Source organism: Biomphalaria glabrata, chromosome 4 (genome assembly GCF_947242115.1).
Source record: "Biomphalaria glabrata chromosome 4, xgBioGlab47.1, whole genome shotgun sequence".
In the NCBI taxonomy this organism is placed as follows: domain Eukaryota; kingdom Metazoa; phylum Mollusca; class Gastropoda; family Planorbidae; genus Biomphalaria; species Biomphalaria glabrata.
This window is the reverse complement of record NC_074714.1, coordinates 21,901,895-21,923,196: the sequence shown is the minus strand read 5'-3', so window position 1 is coordinate 21,923,196 and position 21,302 is coordinate 21,901,895. Positions and strand designations below refer to the sequence as shown.

Below are 21,302 nucleotides of genomic sequence, written 5' to 3'. Positions count from 1 at the left end.
CGTTGCAGTTTGGCTATTTTGTCATCAGGTATACCTGCAAGCACGGCGTTACAGTAGTCAAGGCGGGAGAGTATGAATGCCACAGCTAGCGTTTTTGTTGACTCCGTTGTTAAATATGGTCGGATCTGGCCTAATCTACGCAGCTGTAGATAAAGATCCTTGCAGAGCTGACTTATGTGTGGGTCGAAAGATAGTGTTGAGTCGAAGAAAACTCCAAGATTCCGCACTACATGGACATATGGAAGCTGGATGTTCGTAATAAAAAGAGAATCTGTGCTTTTAACTTTCGAGACGTTGTTCCGAGTGCCAATCTTAATTATTTCTGTCTTATCTTCGTTCATCTTGAGCTTATTTTCAACCATCCAATCGCTCACCCTTGCAACGGTACTACTGATTTTCTCTGCCAGATGCGACACCACTGATGGTACTGAGGAATCGTATAACTGTGAGTCATCGGCAAAGAAATGGTATAGGATGCCGATTGGCCGTATGACACCGCTGAGTGGATATGTATACATAGTGAACAGTAATGGGCCTAGAACTAATCCCTGGGGTACTCCATACTTCAAGAGTAAGCTTGTTAATTCTGTTCCGTTAACAACGACACTTTGGGTGCGTTCAGTCAGGTAGGATCCAAGCCATTTTAGGACGATTCCTGTTAAACCAAAAGTGGCAGAGAATCTGGCCATCATAATTTCATGGTCTAGCGTATCAAAGGCTGCGGACAAGTCCAGCATTGAAAGAATTGAGATGTGGCCTATATCGGAATTGTGAAGTAAGTCATTTAGTACTCTGACCACTGCTGTCTCTGTGCTTCGGCACTTCCTATATGCAGATTGAAATTCTTCCAAGAGATAGTACTGTTCAAGATGAGAAAGAATTTGCGCTAACACGATGCGCTCCAGAAGCTTTGACAGGAAGGGAAGATTTGATACTGGGCGACAGTTTTTTAGACATTCCGGGTCAAGACTGGATTTTTTTAATAAGGGCCTGACAAGTGCATGCTTAAATTGCTGTGGTACAATGCCTGAAGTCAGTGAAGAGTTCACAATGTTAGTAATTGTGGGTACAAGCTCATCTAAACATTCAAGGAGCAAGGAAGTTGGAATGGGATCAATGTCACATGACTTATTTGGCATCTTTAAAATAGTACTTTTGACATAATCTTCAGATACAAGCTGAAACTCGCAAAAAGGAGAATTTTGAAAGATTGGAGAGTGGTCAATCTGTGATGAGAGGGATGGCATGTTATTTCTGATCTGCTCAATCTTCCCAATGATGAATCTATTGAAGGAATCAGGAAGTTCAGATACTGGGATAGATGACGGCAAACGTTCGTTATTTGCTCCCCCTAACATTTCAGCGGTGATCCTGAATAGCTCCTTTGAAGAATTAGAAGTTTCAATTTTTTGTCGAATATGACTAGCTTTTGCGTCTCTTATCATACGGTTAACCTTGTTTTTTTCTAGGATATATATTTGTCGATTTTTCGTCAGACCTGTCTTTTGGAATGTACGTTCGGCACGTCGGCGAATAAGTTTGGCATTCTTTATGTCTTCCGTCATCCAGGGTGCAGATGGCCTAACTGAGACTGTACGAGTGACAAGAGGTGCATGGCTATCCAGCAACTTTTTCAAGCAAAAACTGTAATTGCTGAGAACGTCTGTGTTGCTCTGCTGCAACAGCAAAGAGGTCACGTCCATTTTGAAGGAGGCAATATCTATGGCTTTAAGTTTACGGGAAGTCACGTTTTTCTTTGGCTTTTTTGCTTTTGATAGGCGCATTTCAAAGTTTACGAGAAAATGATCTGACAAGCCACGGTCTAAAACACTGAGTTTGGCTATAAGCTCACTTGCATTTGTAACAATCCAGTCAAGAGTATGGCCTTTGACATGTGTCGGAACATTTATCAGTTGGTCTAAGTTGCGATCCTTTAACGCATTTTTAGCGACACCGCGTATGTCTCATTTTCACTGTCAAAATGCAAGTTCACATCACCTATGACAAATAGATCTTTTGTTGCTGTGTGACTGTCAAGGAGGTCTTGAAATTCTTCGATGAAAACTTTTGTTGTCAATTTATTTCTCTTGCTTGGTGGTGGGCGGTACAAGAAAATAAAAGTCAGTGTTCTGCTGTGGTGGGAGAGGCGTAACTCGCACATCTCAAAGGTGGTGTACGGTGAGCTGTCAGGTCTTATTGTTACATACTTGGCTAGACTGTCTCTGTACAGTATTGCTAAGCCCCTCCGCTGCCTGTTTTTTGAGGTAGACTCTTTAAAATAAAGCCTGGTGGCGTTAGCTCAATGGTTCTTAGCTCATCACCAACTTCTTTAAACCATGTCTCACTAAGGAAAGCGATGTCGTAGCTATCATCAGTGATGGTGTCTGCAAGCTCAAGAGCTTTGTTACTGCATGACCGGGCGTTGAGGTGCATTATTTTAAGAAGACTGGAGGATGTAGTCACCAGAGGCGTAGCACGTGTTGAAGACATAGGAGGAGTAATATCACGAATTATAGGTTTTTGATGGGGACATATGACCACTGTCGCGTGAGGAGTAGTAGGGGTGGGGTGGTTGACAAAATAGTTTTGTAGGGAACTGCTGAACTCTGTCGTAGAAGAAAGGACAGGGGTGGGGGTGGCGTTAACAACACAGTTGAGAGTCCTGGAAACTGTGTGACATGTATCTGTTGAGTTGAATTGCGATGGGTTATACCATAGGCGTGTAAGACGCCCAGCCCTAGACCCACGAACTGTCGGCAGTTTACGCCCGATGCCAAGTCGACGAATATTTCGGAAAACCTCGCTGTCTAGTCGTGATTTGAGTGACACAAATGTGCGTCCTAAGCGACGTAGTAGATTTGTGTCCATGACTCCAGTACGACGACTTGACACACTAGCAAGGATGACACACAGGTTTGCGTCGCGACTGCTATGTAGTGGCCACGGTACACGGTTTTACCAAGCACATCAATCCCTCGGGCTATGAGTATCACTCTGTCACTGTTTATCTAGATAATTGTTAAACTAAAGGATAGTAAATGAATACAAAACTAATTAAATTTTAATTAACGTGACTTAAATCTATCGAACTAAATACACCAATCTATAGACGAAATCTACACCAATCTAATGGTATAAAAAAGATCACTTAGCTCTAGAAAATAGCAACACAAAAATCCTCCAAAACGAGAGACGAAAAAACACGACTGCTGCCTGCTGGCGCAAAACACACAATATAGACATAAGAACATTTAACGAGAATGTCACTGTGCTTGGCTTTAACCAGCTATAATAGTAGGAGTTCAATTCGATACTAAACGCCACAGACAGATCTTCAAATTTGAATCTGACAGTCGCGACCTCAGTTTGCTGTTGGTTATTTTGGATGAAAATACTTTCATCTGTAAGGAAATTCGAAGTAATGTGCAAAACTTTGGGCACATCTTAGTTCTGTAAAATGTTCAGATGGTAATGATTGCCAGAAATTAAACATTTCTGACGCATTGGAAAGTGAAGAAAGTTCATCAAATTCAAATTTAATTACTTTCTGAATATGTTTTCAAATTAATAAGTTCCATTTGTATATTACTTAGTATCATCAGTGTATCTTGTTCAGTAAGTGACATTCGATTTATAAATGCAAGCAGAATTATAAAAACGACCTTTTGAAGGCTTTTTGCCATAATCAATTACTTGAATAGACTTGATCTTCAAATATCCCTTTCTTTTTTTTAAAGAAAAATTTAATCAAATATGTTTTCTAAATGATATTTGAACAGTTTTATTTTATTTTAATACAACTGATATCATGTATTAGGCTATGACCTGCAGTTTTGAATTTAATTCCATGAGATGGCTAGTATCATTACACATAATTTTGTTTTCACGGGAAGTTAATCTTTCTATTTTAGAAAATCATGTATATTCTTATTTTCCAAAATCAGAGAACTTGTTTTCTAGATTCTAGAAAGCCATCGCATTGCAACGAATGTTGAGATAAACATATTTTATTCATGAAGGGAATGTAGGCCTACAGTTTCTTCAAAGATGCTGAAAGTTCAACTGTTTCTATTATAAAAGTGTTTAACTGTACACTATCATAAATGTTTAACATACCTATTGCAGCTAATGAAAGGATGAACATGAATGAACACAGACATTCGTTGCTATAGTGAGCCACGTGTAAATTGTAATCGTACAATGCGCCAATTTCGGTTGTTACCCCTGCTCTACGTGATCTCAATGCATTAGAAAGATAGATCAACGTGATCTCGATGCATTAGAAAGAGATTAACGTGGTTTTAATGCATTAGAAAGATAGATTAACGTGATCTCAATGCATTAAAAAGATAGATGAACGTAATCTCAATGTATTAGAAATATCAACGTGATCTCAATGCATTAAAAAGATAGGTAAACGTGATCTCAATGCATTAGAAATATAGATCAACGTGATCTCAATGCATTAGAAAGATAGATGAACGTAATCTCAATGTATTAGAAATATTAACGTGATCTCAATGCATTAAAAAGATAGGTAAACGTGATCTCAATGCATTACAAAGATAGATGAACGTAATCTCAATGTATTAGAAATATCAACGTGATCTCAATGCATTAGAAAGATAGATCAACGTGATCTCAATGCATTAAAAAGATAGGTAAACGTGATCTCAATGCATTAGAAAGATCAACGTGATCTCAATGCATTAGAAAGATAGATCAACGTGATCTCAATGCATTAGAAAGATCAACGTGAACTCAATGCATAGAAAGATAAACGTGATCTCAATGCATTAGAAAGATAGATCAACGTGATCTCAATGCATTAGAAAGATAGATCCAACGTGATCTTAATGCATTAGAAAGATAAATCAACGAGATCTCGATGCATTAGAAAGATCAACGTGATCTCAGTGCCTTAGAAAGATAGATCAACGTGATCTCAATGCATTAGAAAGATCAACGTGATCTCAATGCAGTAGAAAGATAGATCCAACGTGATCTTAATGCATTAGAAAGATAAATCAACGTGATCTCGATGCAATAGAAAGATCAACGTGACCTCAATGCATTAGAAAGATAGATCAACGTGATCTCAATGCATTAGAAATATAGATCAACGTGATCTCAATGCATTAGAAAGATAGATGAACGTAATCTCAATGTATTAGAAATATCAACGTGATCTCAATGCATTAAAAAGATAGGTAAACGTGATCTCAATGCATTAGAAAGATAGATCAACGTGATCTCAATGCATTAGAAAGATAGATCCAACGTGATCTTAATGCATTAGAAAGATAAATCAACGTGATCTCGATGCAATAGAAAGATCAACGTGACCTCAATGCATTAGAAAGATAGATCAACGTGATCTCAATGCATTAGAAAGATAGATCCAACGTGATCTTAATGCATTAGAAAGATAAATCAACGTGATCTCGATGCAATAGAAAGATCAACGTGACCTCAATGCATTAGAAAGATAGATCAACGTGATCTCAATGCATTAGAAATATAGATCAACGTGATCTCAATGCATTAGAAAGATAGATGAACGTAATCTCAATGTATTAGAAATATCAACGTGATCTCAATGCATTAAAAAGATAGGTAAACGTGATCTCAATGCATTAGAAAGATAGATGAACGTAATCTCAATGTATTAGAAATATCAACGTGATCTCAATGCATTAGAAAGATAGATCAACGTGATCTCAATGCATTAAAAAGATAGGTAAACGTGATCTCAATGCATTAGAAAGATCAACGTGATCTCAATGCATTAGAAAGATAGATCAACGTGATCTCAATGCATTAGAAAGATCAACGTGAACTCAATGCATAGAAAGATAAACGTGATCTCAATGCATTAGAAAGATCAACGTGATCTCAATGCATTAGAAAGATAGATCCAACGTGATCTTAATGCATTAGAAAGATAAATCAACGTGATCTCAATACATTAGAAAGAGCAACGTGATCTCAATGCATTAGAAAGATAGATCAACGTGATCTCAATGCATTAGAAAGATAGATCAACGTGACCTCAATGCATTAGAAAGATAGATCAACGTGATCTCAATGCATTAGAAAGATAGATCAACGTGATCTCAATGCATTAGAAAGATAGATCATATTTAATCTTAATGTATTTGGTAGATACATCTAAGTAGATGGCTTGTATTTTTTTCTCTGCCATTTCGCATAGTTTGTAATATGGGGTGATATTGAGCGATATGGCTTGACATAGAAAACAAGTTTAACCGTATATTTCAATAACTAATGAACTGCATGATTTAAGATATTAAATCGTATGGAAAAAGAAGTGCAGCGACGTGGATTAATAATAAGAGATACGCTCATTATAATTAAACACTATACTAACTTTCTCATTTACTGACGTCTCTAGGGTTGATAACGTCCTGAGTGATATGATCCTTACCCTCTAAAACGCACCATAATTTTATGCCCCAATCTGAAACACTGAAAGATATAGAATTGCAAAATATTGCGTCGATGGGTATGCTAAAAAAATCCAAACAAAACTATGGTTCAATGACAAAATATGTTAACATTCAGCAGTTCTGGGTGTTGTTTAATTGAGATGAGAATTGGTGAAAGCCCTTATCCCTGATGACAGGCCGAATTTTTCTAAATGGAGTCTGCTCCTTACCAGTGGACATCAGGAGTGGGGCTAGAGGATTGGCAAAAGAAAATAAATAGGACAGTAAAAACATCTTTGTATGTCTGTAGAGACATTTTGGCGATACATGCATAAGATGTTGTTGTTTTTTTTAAATACACGAAAATAATAGCGTATTCCTACATCAATACAATATTTACTTACAATTAAGGCTAAAAACAAAAAAAATTTAAACTCAAAGGTAATTAAAAATAAGCGTTTTAATCTTAGTATCAATAGTTTTAAACTGATTACTGGGTGAACGGAAGTGTAAACATCAAAAAAAATAGGAAGAATTGTGTGTTCATCTTCCAATCATCCAGTGTTTAGGTAAAATTGATGTTAATTTTTATTGTAATAAATGAGTGATACTGATCCTCAAAGGCCGCCTAATAGCTTGTAACACAAACTCCCTTTATATAGTCAAGTGATGAGAAATAATTACAACTGGTAATAGCATTAATACTAGAATTTGTATTTAAGAGTCCTTAACATTCTTCGTTTACAATGTTATACACATAAGTAGGCCTTAATTATCTTAAATGTTTATTAAGGAACGTCTGTAATTTTTGGAGAGGGTCAATATATTTAAATTACAGAAGCTTATATTTGTTTGAATGTTTATTTAAAATGTTTCTTTAATTATTGATTACTGTTAAAATGCTCGTTGAGAAGAATACTAAGGAAATGCATTTCTGTTTGAATGGTTTCAATTATTCTTATCATTTATTATTATTATTTCCAATGTTTGTAGCTGAGGCACCCATTATTCTAACACCAGCTGGTACAGTAACAGAAATATCTGAAGGAAACGATGTTATGATAGTTTGTGAAGTGACAGGCCTGCCAGCCCCACATGTGGCCTGGTACAAAGATACAATGTTACTGACAGCAACAAGATACACAGCGTTATCAAACGGTTCTCTTCTCATCAAGGTCATTTAGAGTACCATTTTTTTTTACTTTAATTAATTCACCTTATTAATAACGATAAAAGTATGATAATTCATATATTTACGTTGTATATTGCAATGACCTTATAGATCTATGCAGTCAGTTTTGAAACGTTGGCTGTATTGCCTGTGTATATTAAAAGTTTAGTTGTAATCTTGAGAGTCATTAGTGTAATTGTTGGTGATCAATGAATAACTAGACCTACAATTTCTAGCCAAACACTTTTCTTTTCTATTTTATTTCTATGTGTACTTGCGATCAGTTCGTTAGCTGTTTGTTTGCTTCTTTTTACCACTTGACACAAACTGCGACTTGTATGTCTTTTGTTGTAAAGTACTATTGAGGTTATCTCCCATTTACAAAAAAAAAATGGAGTTGTATTCTTTTTAAGTCATAAAGAATTTCAATGAAGCAGATAAATTAATATAAATGTAGCCTATTCATTCACAGTGGTTTCCCTTAGTCTCTTGTTTTCTCCCTCCCCAAACTATGCTAAAAACAGATTGCTTTTATATTATTTTTTCAATGGATCGCTGGGTCTGTATACTGAAAAGGATACTTTACTTTAAGAATATTGTAAGGTTTTTATTATACGAATATTGGTTTTGAGCCTTTGATCGATCTATAATTTGTATAAATCAATCAGGAACTAATTATAACTAGTTGACATAATGTAGTTTATACATCTAGATTTAACTGTCACGAGTATTGGGGAAAAAATTGATTAATATTTTCAGAATGTTGTCTTGGACGACGCGGGCAGCTACCTCTGCCTGGCAGAAAACGAGCTCAATCGGACACATGTCAATTTGACTCTTGTTGTGTGGCGCAAACCACGCATGGTCAAGCCCCCATCGGACCAAGTAGTCATTGTTGGAACCTATGTTACCTTCACCTGTACTGCCACTTTGGACGCCGAGAGCAACAGATCTGTCAGAACCCTCTGGAAGAAAGAACACTCTTATATAACAGAATATGACCTGGGACTGGTCGGCTATAACGATTCGCTGTTTATTGTTCATGCCAGTGGTAGAGATTCTGGGTTGTATACATGCTTAGCAATGAATGGCTTGGCTAACATCACAGCGTCGGCCTCTCCTTTTAGTCAGAGCTAAGCACAGTCTCAGAGCTAAAAGGTTATACATTTAATACATAACGTAGCTGTTTTCTAATCAAATAATATAATCCCAGCTTGGAAAAGACATCAAATTAAAAAAAAAATCTTTTTTTTTTAACTATCAAAATAAAAGTTTGTTTAGTAAGTAGATTAAAAGATCTAGATTATAGACTTATATATATATACTACTCTAAACTGGACATGGAGATTTTTTAACACTACAAAAAATGTGAATTTTTTTTTAGAAAGTTGGATCAAGGCGTTGTTTTGTAAAGTAGTTAAAAGAAGTAATGTTTTTTTTTTCAACCCTAACCTATGTAACATAATTTAATTTTTTGATCTAGATCTAGTAATTGAACGTAAAAAATAAGAGTACTCCTGTCTCATAATTATTATTATTCCTGTGATATATACATAATCTAGAAAGATCTAGGTAATCAATCTATTTAAATGTACATAAGATGATTTAAAACAAAATGAATTATTTCGATCTAGGATTTTTGAAACATTATCTCAATGGAAACAAACAGGAAATGGCTTTGTTTCATATATTTGCGTGAATATCTGAGAAATGATTTTGCATTTTTCTAAACTTTGAAAATTAAAGATCATTACTTTTCTAAGACATAAAAGATTGATTGGGGTGACTCCCCTTAGAGCTTGAAAAAGTGTTTACGTACATAAAAATCTATAGATATATAGGTATGTGAATCGATCAATCGCGGATAAGAATTTATTTCCGGTTTCCAGTCTAGTATAATATATAAGTCTATGATCTAAATCTAGATCAAGTTTTTCAATTAAACTTTTTGAACACAAACAAATTTAAATATCAATATCAAAATATGTTATAGCATTTAAAGAATGATTTCTCGTCTGTCTGTCTGGTCTGTCTGTCAGTATGTCTCTCTCTCTCTATCTGTATCTCTCTCTCTCTGTCTGTCCGTCTCTCTCTCTCTCTGTCTCGTCCTCTATTTGTTTTTATCGACCCACACTCCTTCTACTCTTGTGTTCTCTTTACTTATCGCTCTTTCTATTTTTTTTATCTCTTTCGTTTTCTTATAGCTTTCTTTCTTTTTCTTTTCTCTTGCTCTCTTTTACTCTCTTTATCTTCTTTCTCCATTCTTACGATTTCTCTCTTTTTATCTGTTTTTATCATCCTATCTCTCTGTCTCTCTTCCACTCTCTCTCTGTCTCTCTGTCTCTCTTCCACTCTCTCTCTGTCTCTCTTCCTCTCTCTCTCTGTCTCTCTTCCTCTCTCTCTGTCTCTCTTCCTCTCTCTCTCTGTCTCTCTTCCACTCTCTCTCTGTCTCTCTTCCACTCTCTCTCTGTCTCTCTTCCACTCTCTCTCTGTCTCTCTTCCACTCTCTCTCTCTGTCTCTCTTCCACCCTCTCTCTGTCTCTCTTCCACCCTCTGTCTGTCTCTCTTCCACCCTCTCTCTGTCTCTCTTCCACTCTCTCTCTGTCTCTCTTCCACTCTCTCTCTCTGTCTCTCTTCCACCCTCTCTCTGTCTCTCTTCCACCCTCTGTCTGTCTCTCTTCCACCCTCTCTCTGTCTCTCTTCCACCCTCTGTCTGTCTCTCTTCCACTCTCTGTCTGTCTCTCTTCCACTCTCTGTCTGTCTCTCTTCCACTCTCTGTCTGTCTCTCTTCCACTCTCTGTCTGTCTCTCTTCCACTCTCTGTCTGTCTCTCTTCCACTCTCTGTCTGTCTCTCTTCCACTCTCTGTCTGTCTCTCTTCCACTCTCTGTCTGTCTCTCTTCCACTCTCTGTCTGTCTCTCTTCCACTCTCTGTCTGTCTCTCTTCCACTCTCTGTCTCTCTCATTCGTTTACTTTTGCTTCACTTTACCCCCCCCCCCGTTTCTTTTAAAACCTGCATCTTTCTCTATTGTCCAGACAGACCTCAGCCACCATTTGATGTGAGCTGGACAACTTGTCAGAATTACGCAACAATCACCTGGCGGCCTGGCAGGGACAATGGTGAACCTGTACAGTATTACGTCATCCAATTCTCGACTTCATTTTATTCGAAAAACTGGAAATTCGGATTAAAAGTAAGAATATCATCTGCATACAGTCGACTCTCGATAATCCCACACATTTTAGTCCGACATACTCAGTAATCCGAGGTGTCGACTATGTAGACTTGACCTGCTCATGCGACTATGTAGACATGACCTGCTCATGCGACTATGTAGACTTGACCTGCTCATGCGACTATGTAGACATGACCTGCTCATGCGACTATGTAGACTTGACCTGCTCATACGACTATGTAGACTTGACCTGCTCATGCGACTATGCAGACATGACCTGCTCATGCCACTATGTAGACATGACCTGCTCATGCGACTATGTAGACATGACCTGCTCATGCGACTATGTAGACATGACCTGCTCATGCGACTATGTAGACTTGACCTGCTCATGCGACTATGTAGACTTGACCTGCTCATGCGACTATGTAGACATGACCTGCTCATATGCATACTTTCATGTTTAAAGATATTCCAGACAAAGGAAGGACACATTATTTGCGTACAAAGAAAAATGTTTTGTTTGTAAAATGTTTTGTTTGTAAAATGTTTTGTTTGTAAAATGTTTTGTTTGTAAAATGTTTGACATGTTTCGGATGTTTCTTCAGAGTTGAAGATAATTTACTTACTAGTCCAAACCTTCTGCAGGACGACGGGGGATGGGAGCGGGCAGGGTTTGAACCCGGGACCATCGATAAATCCAAACGACAGTCCAGCGCACAAACCGCACGACCAGGCAGCCATAAGACTAATACTATTTCAATTTTTTTTTTACACAAATGTGTAAATTCGTGTAATTAATGTATACTGTAGTACGAATATTTTTAGAATGTAGATAGGCTTAAATTTTAATTTAGTACAGCAGTGTGTCCCAAACTTTTAACCTAACTTTTATAATTTTTGTAATGCTGAGTACCCCTCGCCGCCCCCCCCCCCACATCAACCACACATTAATTTATTAACAGAAAATAAAAAATGGATACTTTAAAAAATCTGCATAGTTAATGAGGTGCAACGCGTACCCCCCTTTCAAACCCTTCCCGTACCCCCCTTTCAAACCCTTCCCGTACACCCCTTTAAAACCCTTCCCGTACCCCCCTTTCAAACCCTTCCCGTACCCCCTTTTCAAACCCTTTCCCGTACCCCCCTTTCAAACCCTTCCCGTACCCCCCTTTCAAACCCTTTCCCGTACCCCCCTTTCAAACCCTTCCCGTACCCCCCTTTCAAACCCTTCCCGTACGCCTGTGGGTACGAGTACCCCACTCTAGGAAACACTGTAGTACAGTATGTGAACGCTGATATGTTTTGTATATTTTGATAATTAGACTCTTTAATAGACCTCCATTTTTCGTTTTCGTCTTGACATTCTAAAAGAATATCGTACAAAGTCTAAAACTTTCTTGATATATACGTTACATTCTTTGAAGTACAGCTTTGGAAATCAACAGTTTTCTGTAATCCGACATCCCCCCTGTTCAGTAATCGTCGAGCTATCAAGAGTCAACTGTATTTTGTTGTTATGAGAAAGAAATCTGATTCCAAACATCCGCTACCTTTCGGCTCTACCCAAGAAAACTCAGGAGCCATGGGGACCTCAGGCAGCTTACATCACACAAAGTTACACTGTGACAGAACCTGCGATCTGCTGATCCCAAATTGCATCAGCACTAATCGTTCCTTTAGAAACATCAGATTAGGGGAGAAGAGGGACTGGTGAGCTGATGACATCGTTCCAAGCCAAGCTTTTATCTTATTCCTATGAAATGAAATATAGTTGACTGAGCGATGTTGTTGTCAAGAGCATTCCATTTTTTTAACCTTATCAATCTTATCAACCTGAAAGTATACAATCTTCCTTGTTCATAGACTCTTCGCTAGTAGAGTGGTTACCGCGTTGGCTTGAAAAGCCTGAGAAGTCTTTAGCCCAGAAGTTCGAATTCAGTTCGTTGAATTTCGTTCCTTTTTTTTTTTTTTTTTATAAATGTATTTTATTGTTAGTCTAGATCTATGACGAATTTCATGGCATGACTGATCCAAACTAATTGAGACAAGTTTATACTTCATATAAGATTTGTTGTTTTTAAGTATTTCTTTATGTCCGTTTACAGGTGAATGCCTCTTTCAGTCAAGTCAATATGACTCTGTTTCCTTTTGTGAATTATACATTTAGAGTGATTGCTGTGAACAAGATTGGGGAAAGTGAGCCCAGCGAGCCGTCGAGAAATGTCTGTAGCACTAAGGCAGGTAGACCAAACACCCACCCACACAATGTAAGAACCATCGGTAGCTCGTACGGCAGACTCCACATTATGTGGACAGTAAGTCATTTAACTTTCTTCTTTCTTGAAAAAGAATGAACCTATCCAAACATTATTTTTCGGGACCCTCGAGCAAGTGGGGGTCCTATATTATAGTTTACGTTGCCTATAGTTAAATCCATCTATGTATATGTAAGTTTAAAAACTTTGTTCAAAAATGGTTTGAATGTAAAACTTGAAGGGAAATAAAACTTTTCTATTTTGTTCATACATTCGTGTTATTTTCTTAGAATACCTCTATCAATTCGTATCTCTGTGGGAACTACAAAAAAAACCCACTAAAACCTGGCTGGATGGACGCAATTCTCGAAAACGATTCTGACGATTTTCCTATAAATTTGATAATTGCCGTGTATCGTTGAGAAAAGAATTGTTAGTTCGTTGGCCACACTGAGAAAGGTCTAGTTTGATAGTTATAATTTTTAAAATGAAAAAAAAAAGAAATTTAAATTTGGCTAGAGAACCAGAAAATATTGAACTGACTAAACGTCTTCATCGTGAGGTCTCGTTGATTTCTCTCTCTCCTCTCACTCTTTCTACATTGAAGAAACAAAGGGATTGAGAAAGTTAGCAATCAGCAGCCAATAAAGCTTCTGGTGAAGTCACTTGGACGTCTAATATTGATATATGGTTAATCCCACATTTTAACTGGCTCCTTAATAGATGAAAGATACGCGTTTAATCGCTGTGCTAGCTAAAAGGCAATTAAAAAAAAAACTCACTCTGGTACAAATTTTGCACACGTTATTTCTCCCACTTCCCAATTTCGGATCAAGTTAAAATATTGTGTAATAATTTATATTCGATGCATAAATCAATTAAAAAAAACAATCATGTATAAATACGTGCTTATTAATTAATTTTTTTAATATACCGGTACACAAGTAATTCTTATTGCTACAGTATTGAGATATATTGAGGGGATTTTGTGTTTCTTCACCTTTGATAAGCTTTTTAAAAATATTTTTTTTTATTTCGACTCTTTTATGACTACCATGTACAAAACAAATAGAAGTCTAATACTAAATGAAATAAACTATGTATCTGAACCCTCTTTAGACCTTTGGTGAATGTGTGAAGCCCATGTATTCTAAATTGCAGCCTGTGTCTCCAGACAAGCAATGCGGGCCTGGCTACTTCTACCTGCTACAGATACAGAGAGTCAGGGGGCAGTTACTACTAAATAAGACAATTGATAATTGGGAGACAAGTTCTTTTGAAATGGTTACCGCATTGGTATATGAGCCCTATGAAATCACCATTAGATCAATCAACAGCTTAGGAGATGCTTCTACAGATCCAGCAACAATAATCGGTTATTCATATGAACACAGTGAGTGATTCGTGTCTTATAGTTTCAATATTTGATTCATAAGCAGAAAGTGAAAGAGTCATGTCTTTTAATTTCAATATTTGAGTCATATAAGAGATTGAATTAATTCGTGTCTTTAAAGTGTACAGCTGATGTTCATTCATTACTGTACTAAATGTAACTCATTGTTGATCACTTAGCGTTTCGTCTTTGAAACCATTGGTCTAAGAGGCAGCTCGAGTGAAGCTTACCTTTGTGCATAGATTATTGTTAACCAGGTTGTCAAGGTGTTTGTAAAATGTTTGACATGTTTCGGATGTTCCTTCAGTATTGAAGATAATTTACTTCCTAGTCCAAACCTCCCGCAGGACGACGGGGGGTGGGAACGGCCGTCCATCGCGCAAACCGCACGACAAGGCAGCCATCCAAGGTGTCAGTACAGCGATTGTCCGCCTTTATTAATGTATCAATACTCCTTTAAAGACTCGTTAGATATGAATAGTTTACATTTTAATTTCTCTTTCTACTCTGAGATGTAAACTCGAAACACCTAGCTTCTTTCTAGTTCTTATAAGGAAATTTTTTTTTTAAAAGTTGGTTTTATTTTTAATTTTAATTCAATGATAAGATCTGGGTTTATTATATGCATTTATTGACTTCCCTTCTATTTATTATTGAATGTCTTTCAAAGCACCAACAGTGAGCCCAACCAATTTCTCTGTAGAAGAGGAGGGAGATACGTACGCCATTTTTCGTTGGGAGTTTGAGACATCTGAAGTAGGGAAATACCAGTCTAGAATTAGAGGAGAATTCAAAGGATTTGCGGTAAAAGTTCTATGTTTAACAGTAGCCCTTTCTAGAGCTTTAGTGTCTTTTGGAAGCTTTTATGTACCTAGAAGAAAACAACATTTAGTTTGTCTGTGTTTGTTTTTTTTTTATTTTTTAGATTATATTTTGGGAAGAGAATAACAAGGAGCTTACTGTAAGAGAACACGACGTTAGTTCAGACGTCTTGAAATATGCAAGTATGAATACATTCACTGCTAGAGTCGATGGTATGGTACCAAATAGAAAGATGGAGGCCCAGATAGCAGTCATGAACAATTATTACCTAGGAATACCCACAGAGTCTATATCCTTTAATACTACGCCTGGGTGTAAGTAACCTGTTGGTTAATGGTTTAATTTGTCCTTTCATTTTTTTTTAAATCTAACAATGTTAATGTCTTGTTTCTGTTGCTGATTTAGATTTAGGTTCTGTGGAATACCTTCGTGTTGCTGAAGCTGGAGACACATATATCACTTTAAAGTGGGCAGGTCCATTTGAAAGTAAGGGTGTAGTCGTTGGCTATGATCTCTTGTTCTGTACAGGTTAGTCCATCTAGTTTATTTAATTTATAGAAAAGTAAATTTTATTTCTGATGCCTCTTTGCCTTTGAGGCAGATAATGTCACTCTCTGAAGCGCGGCTCAACAAAGACCATAAGAGTTTGCTTTGTTGGGGCCTATCTACTCATTAGAGCTAGATTGAGAAACCCCAAATCTTCTGTTTCGAAATCCCAAATCAAATGAAAGTTTTAAGCTGGAATGCTTCGCTGGACCACTAATTCTCCTTTTTAACATACATCATATAATCTCAACGAATCCCATTGTATTTGAAATCGTATTATATCTAGATATTTATTTCTACAATCATCATCATCATCAAACTCCATTTGAGTGAGGGCTTGAGAGGCTCAAATCCACTCTTGCAAAAGCCCTTGACAGAAACCCTGCTGTCTTGCGTAGTGCGTACACGTCATATTACAGGTCGAGAATTTTGGGTTTCCCAGACCTGTCGAGGCGGAGATCAGCAAGTCTGGGGCAGTCAAACAGAATATGAGGCATGTTTTCCTCTTCTTCCACGCTCTTAACATTAATATCGACACAGTAAAAAAATAAATATTTTACCGATTAAATTTTCTTTCTTTTTTTGTTCGTCTACTATTTTAGTATTTATTCACTTTTTCTTCATCTCAAGTCCACGGATTGTCTCTCGGTCCACTCAAAGCTAAAGAACCTCAGATAAATGACCCAGATGAAACACAGGCCAACATTACTCATTTGAATTCAAGTTCGAAATACAGATTTTATATCTACCCCCGATCTGTGCTGGGGAGAGGAGAGGAGTATTTTATAGAAGTAGTCACCGCCGACCCTCCAGGTAAGTAGTCATAGCCAACCCTCCATGATAGTAGTATAAATGAGATACAAACTCTCTTTGCAATATTGTTTGATTAAGGTTAAGATAGTCTAATCTGGATGCTTTCTTACAACACACGCACCATCAACAAACACTCCATCAACGAATTCTTCAACAAACACACACTCACAAAAACTTCATCAACAAACTCTTTATCAACAAACATTTCATCAACAAACGCTCCATCAAATATTCCTTTTTGCACTAGTTAAAACTATACTCATACTGTCAAAACAATCATGAATTACTTGCCTGCTGACATTTTACTTGAGATGTTTCTATTTTCAATAACAAATATTTTAACGCCTGATTTCAGTATGTTCACTCATTATATCATTCTTTCAGCTCGACCAGATCCTCCCAAAAATGTGAAATGGACAGCTTGCGACTCCAATGCTACTATTGAATGGACCCCTGGAAATGACAATAGGTCGCCGCTACAGTTTTATATTCTGCAGTTTCAAACTACCTTCAATATGGACGTTTGGGAATTCGGCTTAAAAGTATATACATCAAATAGTTAATTTACTGTACTGTACTTTATTGGATTTGATAGAATCACATTTTATTCACTCCTTCACTTCATGATTGCCTATCCCTTCAAGCCTCCTCCTTTCTATCTCTGCCTTTCTTTTTATTTGTCACTCTCTCTTTTTCTTTCACTCTCTCTCTCTCTCTCTCTCTCTCTCTCTCTCTTTCTTTCCTTCTTTCTCTCTCACGCCCTCTGTTTATCAGTAGTCCAATAAACATAGAAAACTGAACCAGACATTTGAGTCCACATAAAATGGTGGGCCAAATGATTTTCTATGAATATTTATTGATTCAACCTTTGTTGTCTAGAAAGAAACGTCAAGTGCGGGAATTCCTGTTCAAGTCTAATGACGTAATGTCAAAACAAATTTTATCATTATTAAAAAGACGTAAGTGGGAAGCGGTGGGAAGCTGGGCTCGAGGTTCGACACCTGACTGACCTTCTCCCAGATACTCCCCACACACACACCCACTGGTCCACAACTGAGATAGGACCATAGAGCTCTGAGCATGCTAAAAGCATAAAAGTAGTGCAATATAAGAGCTTTAATTTAATCCTATACTCTTAAGTGAGCGATTCTTGTATATTATTTCGAAAACGGCTCAAACGATTTTCTTTAAAATTTCAAGGTATGTGCATATAAGTCAGAAAAAAATTATTAACTCATTGGCCACATCGAAAAGAATCGAGGTCGACCGTTACATCGGTTTGAAAATGCCTCATTATCGAAAAATTATTTTTGGCTAGAATGTTTTATTAATGAAAATTTTCCATGACGTGAATGGGAATAACGCTGCTTACGTCACTAGGGTTACCGCAGTACACTTTGTACTTTGCAAACCAGAACGAGTTTTAAAGAATCAATAGACCTAATTAAACATTGCGCCCCATCTTATTGTAGATTGATTTATCCTATACTCTTAAGCGAGCAATTCTTGTATGTATGTATGTATGTATGTATATATATTTATATATATATTATATATATATATATATATATATATATATATATATATATATATATATATATGTATATATATATATATATATATATATATATATATATATATATATATATATATATATATATATATATATATATATATATATATATATAAATTTTATTTCGAAAACGGCTCTAACGATTTTCTTTAAAATTTCACGGTATGTGCATAATAGTGAGAACAAAATTCTCAACTCATTGGCCACATCGGGAAAACTCGAAGTCGACCGTTATATCGGTTTGAAAATAGCTCATTATGGAAAAATTAATTTTGGCTAGAATGTTTTATGAATGAAATTTTCTATATGACGTCAATGGAAAAAAAAATTAACACCGCTTACGTCACTAGGCTCACAGCAGTACACTAAGACTTTTCTTCGCAAACAAGAACAAGTTTTAATGATTCAATTGGCGTAATTAAACATTTGCGCACCATCTTATTGTACATTGATCCATTATGGAAGAAAAATAATGAAATTAAATATCTTTCTGTATGATTAGTTATTGTGTTTTAAAGGCTTTATAAATTGTTTACACTTTAATTGCGTACACCCGTAGGTAGCTTTTACTTTGTTATTATTTTGCTGGTGAATTATTGCAATGTGTTTAAGCTTCGAAGTCTACTGTCCCATACCAAAACATAGGAAATGGTCATAACACAGCTTATCTATGCCTTACTTGCACAAGTAGGGCCGGCCCTAACATTTGCGGGCCCTATGTCAAATGGATTTCGCGGACCAGTAAGGGTAGGGATAAGGATAATAAGTGAAAATAAAGATTTTGTGATAGAAAATAAATTCGTATTTGCATTACATTTTTATTAAATGAAAGCTGACGATGCCGTTTTTTTTTTTATATAACGGGTAGGACTGGCGTTTACCATATTGATTGACACCCCAAAATGACAATTTTATCTTTTTAAGGACATTTTTATGAGTTTCAGGAGATTTCCAGGAGCTCCTTGAAAACAAGGAGACCACGGGAACCCTATTATAAATTATAATGTTTTAATTTAATAATTTACACCTAGAATTAGCGCGGGGCTTTTGAACCTTCGGGTCCACTGCGGCAGCATAGGTCTAAGGCTGACCCTGATGATATCCAGCTCGCGGTCAACGAATTTTCATCACGCTGCTGCTTTTTTTGGTTAACCTATAAACCTCGGTAAAACAGAAGTCATGTTCCAGAAGTTACCCAATGAAACCTACTCAGCCCAAAGATCACCGCGCATAGACATCCCTTAAAGTGGTAGATAACTTCACATTATCTGGGAAGCATATTATCAAATGACGCATTGCTTTAAAGAGAGGTTGATATGTGATCACGGATAGTCGTTTTTTTTGGACGCCTCCAAGCGAGAGTGTGGCGAAATAAATCGCTCCGCCTGTCTACAAAAATCAGTGTCAACCAGTGATTCTCTCAACCCCTCTATGTGGATCTGAGACATGAGTACTTTATATAGAAAGCAACTAAGACTTCTTGAACGACTTCACCAAAGACCGCAATACAAACAGCGATATTCTTGCAAAATGGTATGAACTTCTTATAATCCGAGAGTCACGCTTTGCAGGGCACTTATTCCGTATGGGGGACGAACATATTTTTGGAAATCTTTTTTTTTTAGTAAGCTGAAAGGTTGTCGGAGTAACAGAGATGCCTCACAATAACGCTTCTTTACAATACTAACGCGATGTTTTTAAGTCTCTTAGGATAAAATGCGCGATTTTACTTTGTTACTAGGTGCACGTTTCACACTATAACGTAGAGATTTTGCATCACTTGATGATTCTTACTAAAGCCATAATAATAAGGCTTGTCTTCGAGTCCGAAGATTAGTGAGGAATGCAGTATTTCCCATGGTTGCACAGCCCCAGCTGTGACCTACATATTTTGCCACATTCAGGGCAAGCATAACCATTGTCCGCAGGTGGTCGATTTAGATTTTCTTTTTGCCGTCTGCGTTTGTCCTCGGCAGCAGATTTTCTTTTAGTCTCAAATGTGTATCTCGCGGCCATCGTGAGTGACCTCCAGCTGTCTCATTCGGAGGCCGCATACAACCAAGTGCTCTGATTAATGTCAGCCAAGGAAAGTTGACGCCTAAGCTGGTCTTTGAAGCGTTTCCGTGGGGCGCCTCTGTTACGTCGACCACCTTTCAGCTCACCAAAAAAGACTGCCTTTAGCATACGTTCGTCTCCCATACGGGATACGTTCCCTACCCAGTGCAACTGTCGGACCATAACAAGTCCCTCTATACTGTCCATACCGGCGTTGGCAAGGACATGGCTGTTTGTAGTGTGGTCCTGCCACCGTATGTCCAGGTGAAAGCACTCAAGAAGTCTTAGTTGCTTTCTGTAAAGTTTCCATGTCTCATCTATCTATCGTTCCTTAACAAATTATTCATCCGAGCTAGGCTCGGTCACCTGATATTTATAGAACTATGAAAGAGAAGTAATGAAATTAAATGTGCCGATGTATGATTAGTTTTTGTGTTTTAAGTGCTTAATAAATTGTTTACTCTTTAATTGCGTAGAGCAGTGTAGATACCTTTTACTTTTTGTTTATTTTGCTGGTGACCTCCAGCTGTCTCGTTCTGAGGCCGCAGGTGCTCTCTTCTATATCAGCTAAGTCAAGTTGGCGCCTGTCTTTTAAGCGTTACGGTGTTACGTCGTCCACTTATTAGCTCACCAAAAAAGACTGCCTTTGGCATGCGTTCGTCTGAGATTCGTCTCCCATACAGGATACTGCTCTGTCCAGCTTAACTGTCGGACTTAAAGAATCCCCTATATCTAAAGGACGCGGATACACATTTGAGACCAGCTAGTGATTCCTTTTTTTAAAAGATTTTTTAGAAAATCGTCAAAGCAGTTTTCGAAATGCAAAACCTTCAAACTGACTGAACCCATGAAGTAAGCGTAAACTACTAGTAGGAATGGTATAAATATGATAAGACATAAATACTTGTTTAAAATGCAGTATCTTGTGATTTTATCGTTATTACATATTAGTTATAAGAGTTGTAATCTACACATACTATGAAGAAGATTGGGCGTCACTGTTCTATACCTCAGAGTCCTCTAGTTGTGGGATGGAAATTCAACATA

At 37.1% G+C, this 21,302-nt stretch overlaps 1 protein-coding gene across 1 annotated transcript in view; it reads left to right on the top strand.

The window, feature by feature from the left end:
* Window positions 1–21,302, top strand: part of LOC106050479 (neuroglian-like) — a 64,314-nt gene that overhangs the window by 32,109 nt on the left and 10,903 nt on the right. Inside the window, exons 11-20 of the mRNA XM_056027516.1 lie at window positions 7,443–7,624; window positions 8,380–8,746; window positions 10,656–10,813; window positions 12,904–13,113; window positions 14,215–14,446; window positions 15,117–15,250; window positions 15,372–15,582; window positions 15,674–15,796; window positions 16,445–16,627; window positions 17,012–17,169. Coding sequence (XP_055883491.1) covers window positions 7,443–7,624; window positions 8,380–8,746; window positions 10,656–10,813; window positions 12,904–13,113; window positions 14,215–14,446; window positions 15,117–15,250; window positions 15,372–15,582; window positions 15,674–15,796; window positions 16,445–16,627; window positions 17,012–17,169 — 1,958 coding nt within the window. The remainder of the gene's footprint in view (window positions 1–7,442; window positions 7,625–8,379; window positions 8,747–10,655; window positions 10,814–12,903; window positions 13,114–14,214; window positions 14,447–15,116; window positions 15,251–15,371; window positions 15,583–15,673; window positions 15,797–16,444; window positions 16,628–17,011; window positions 17,170–21,302) is intronic.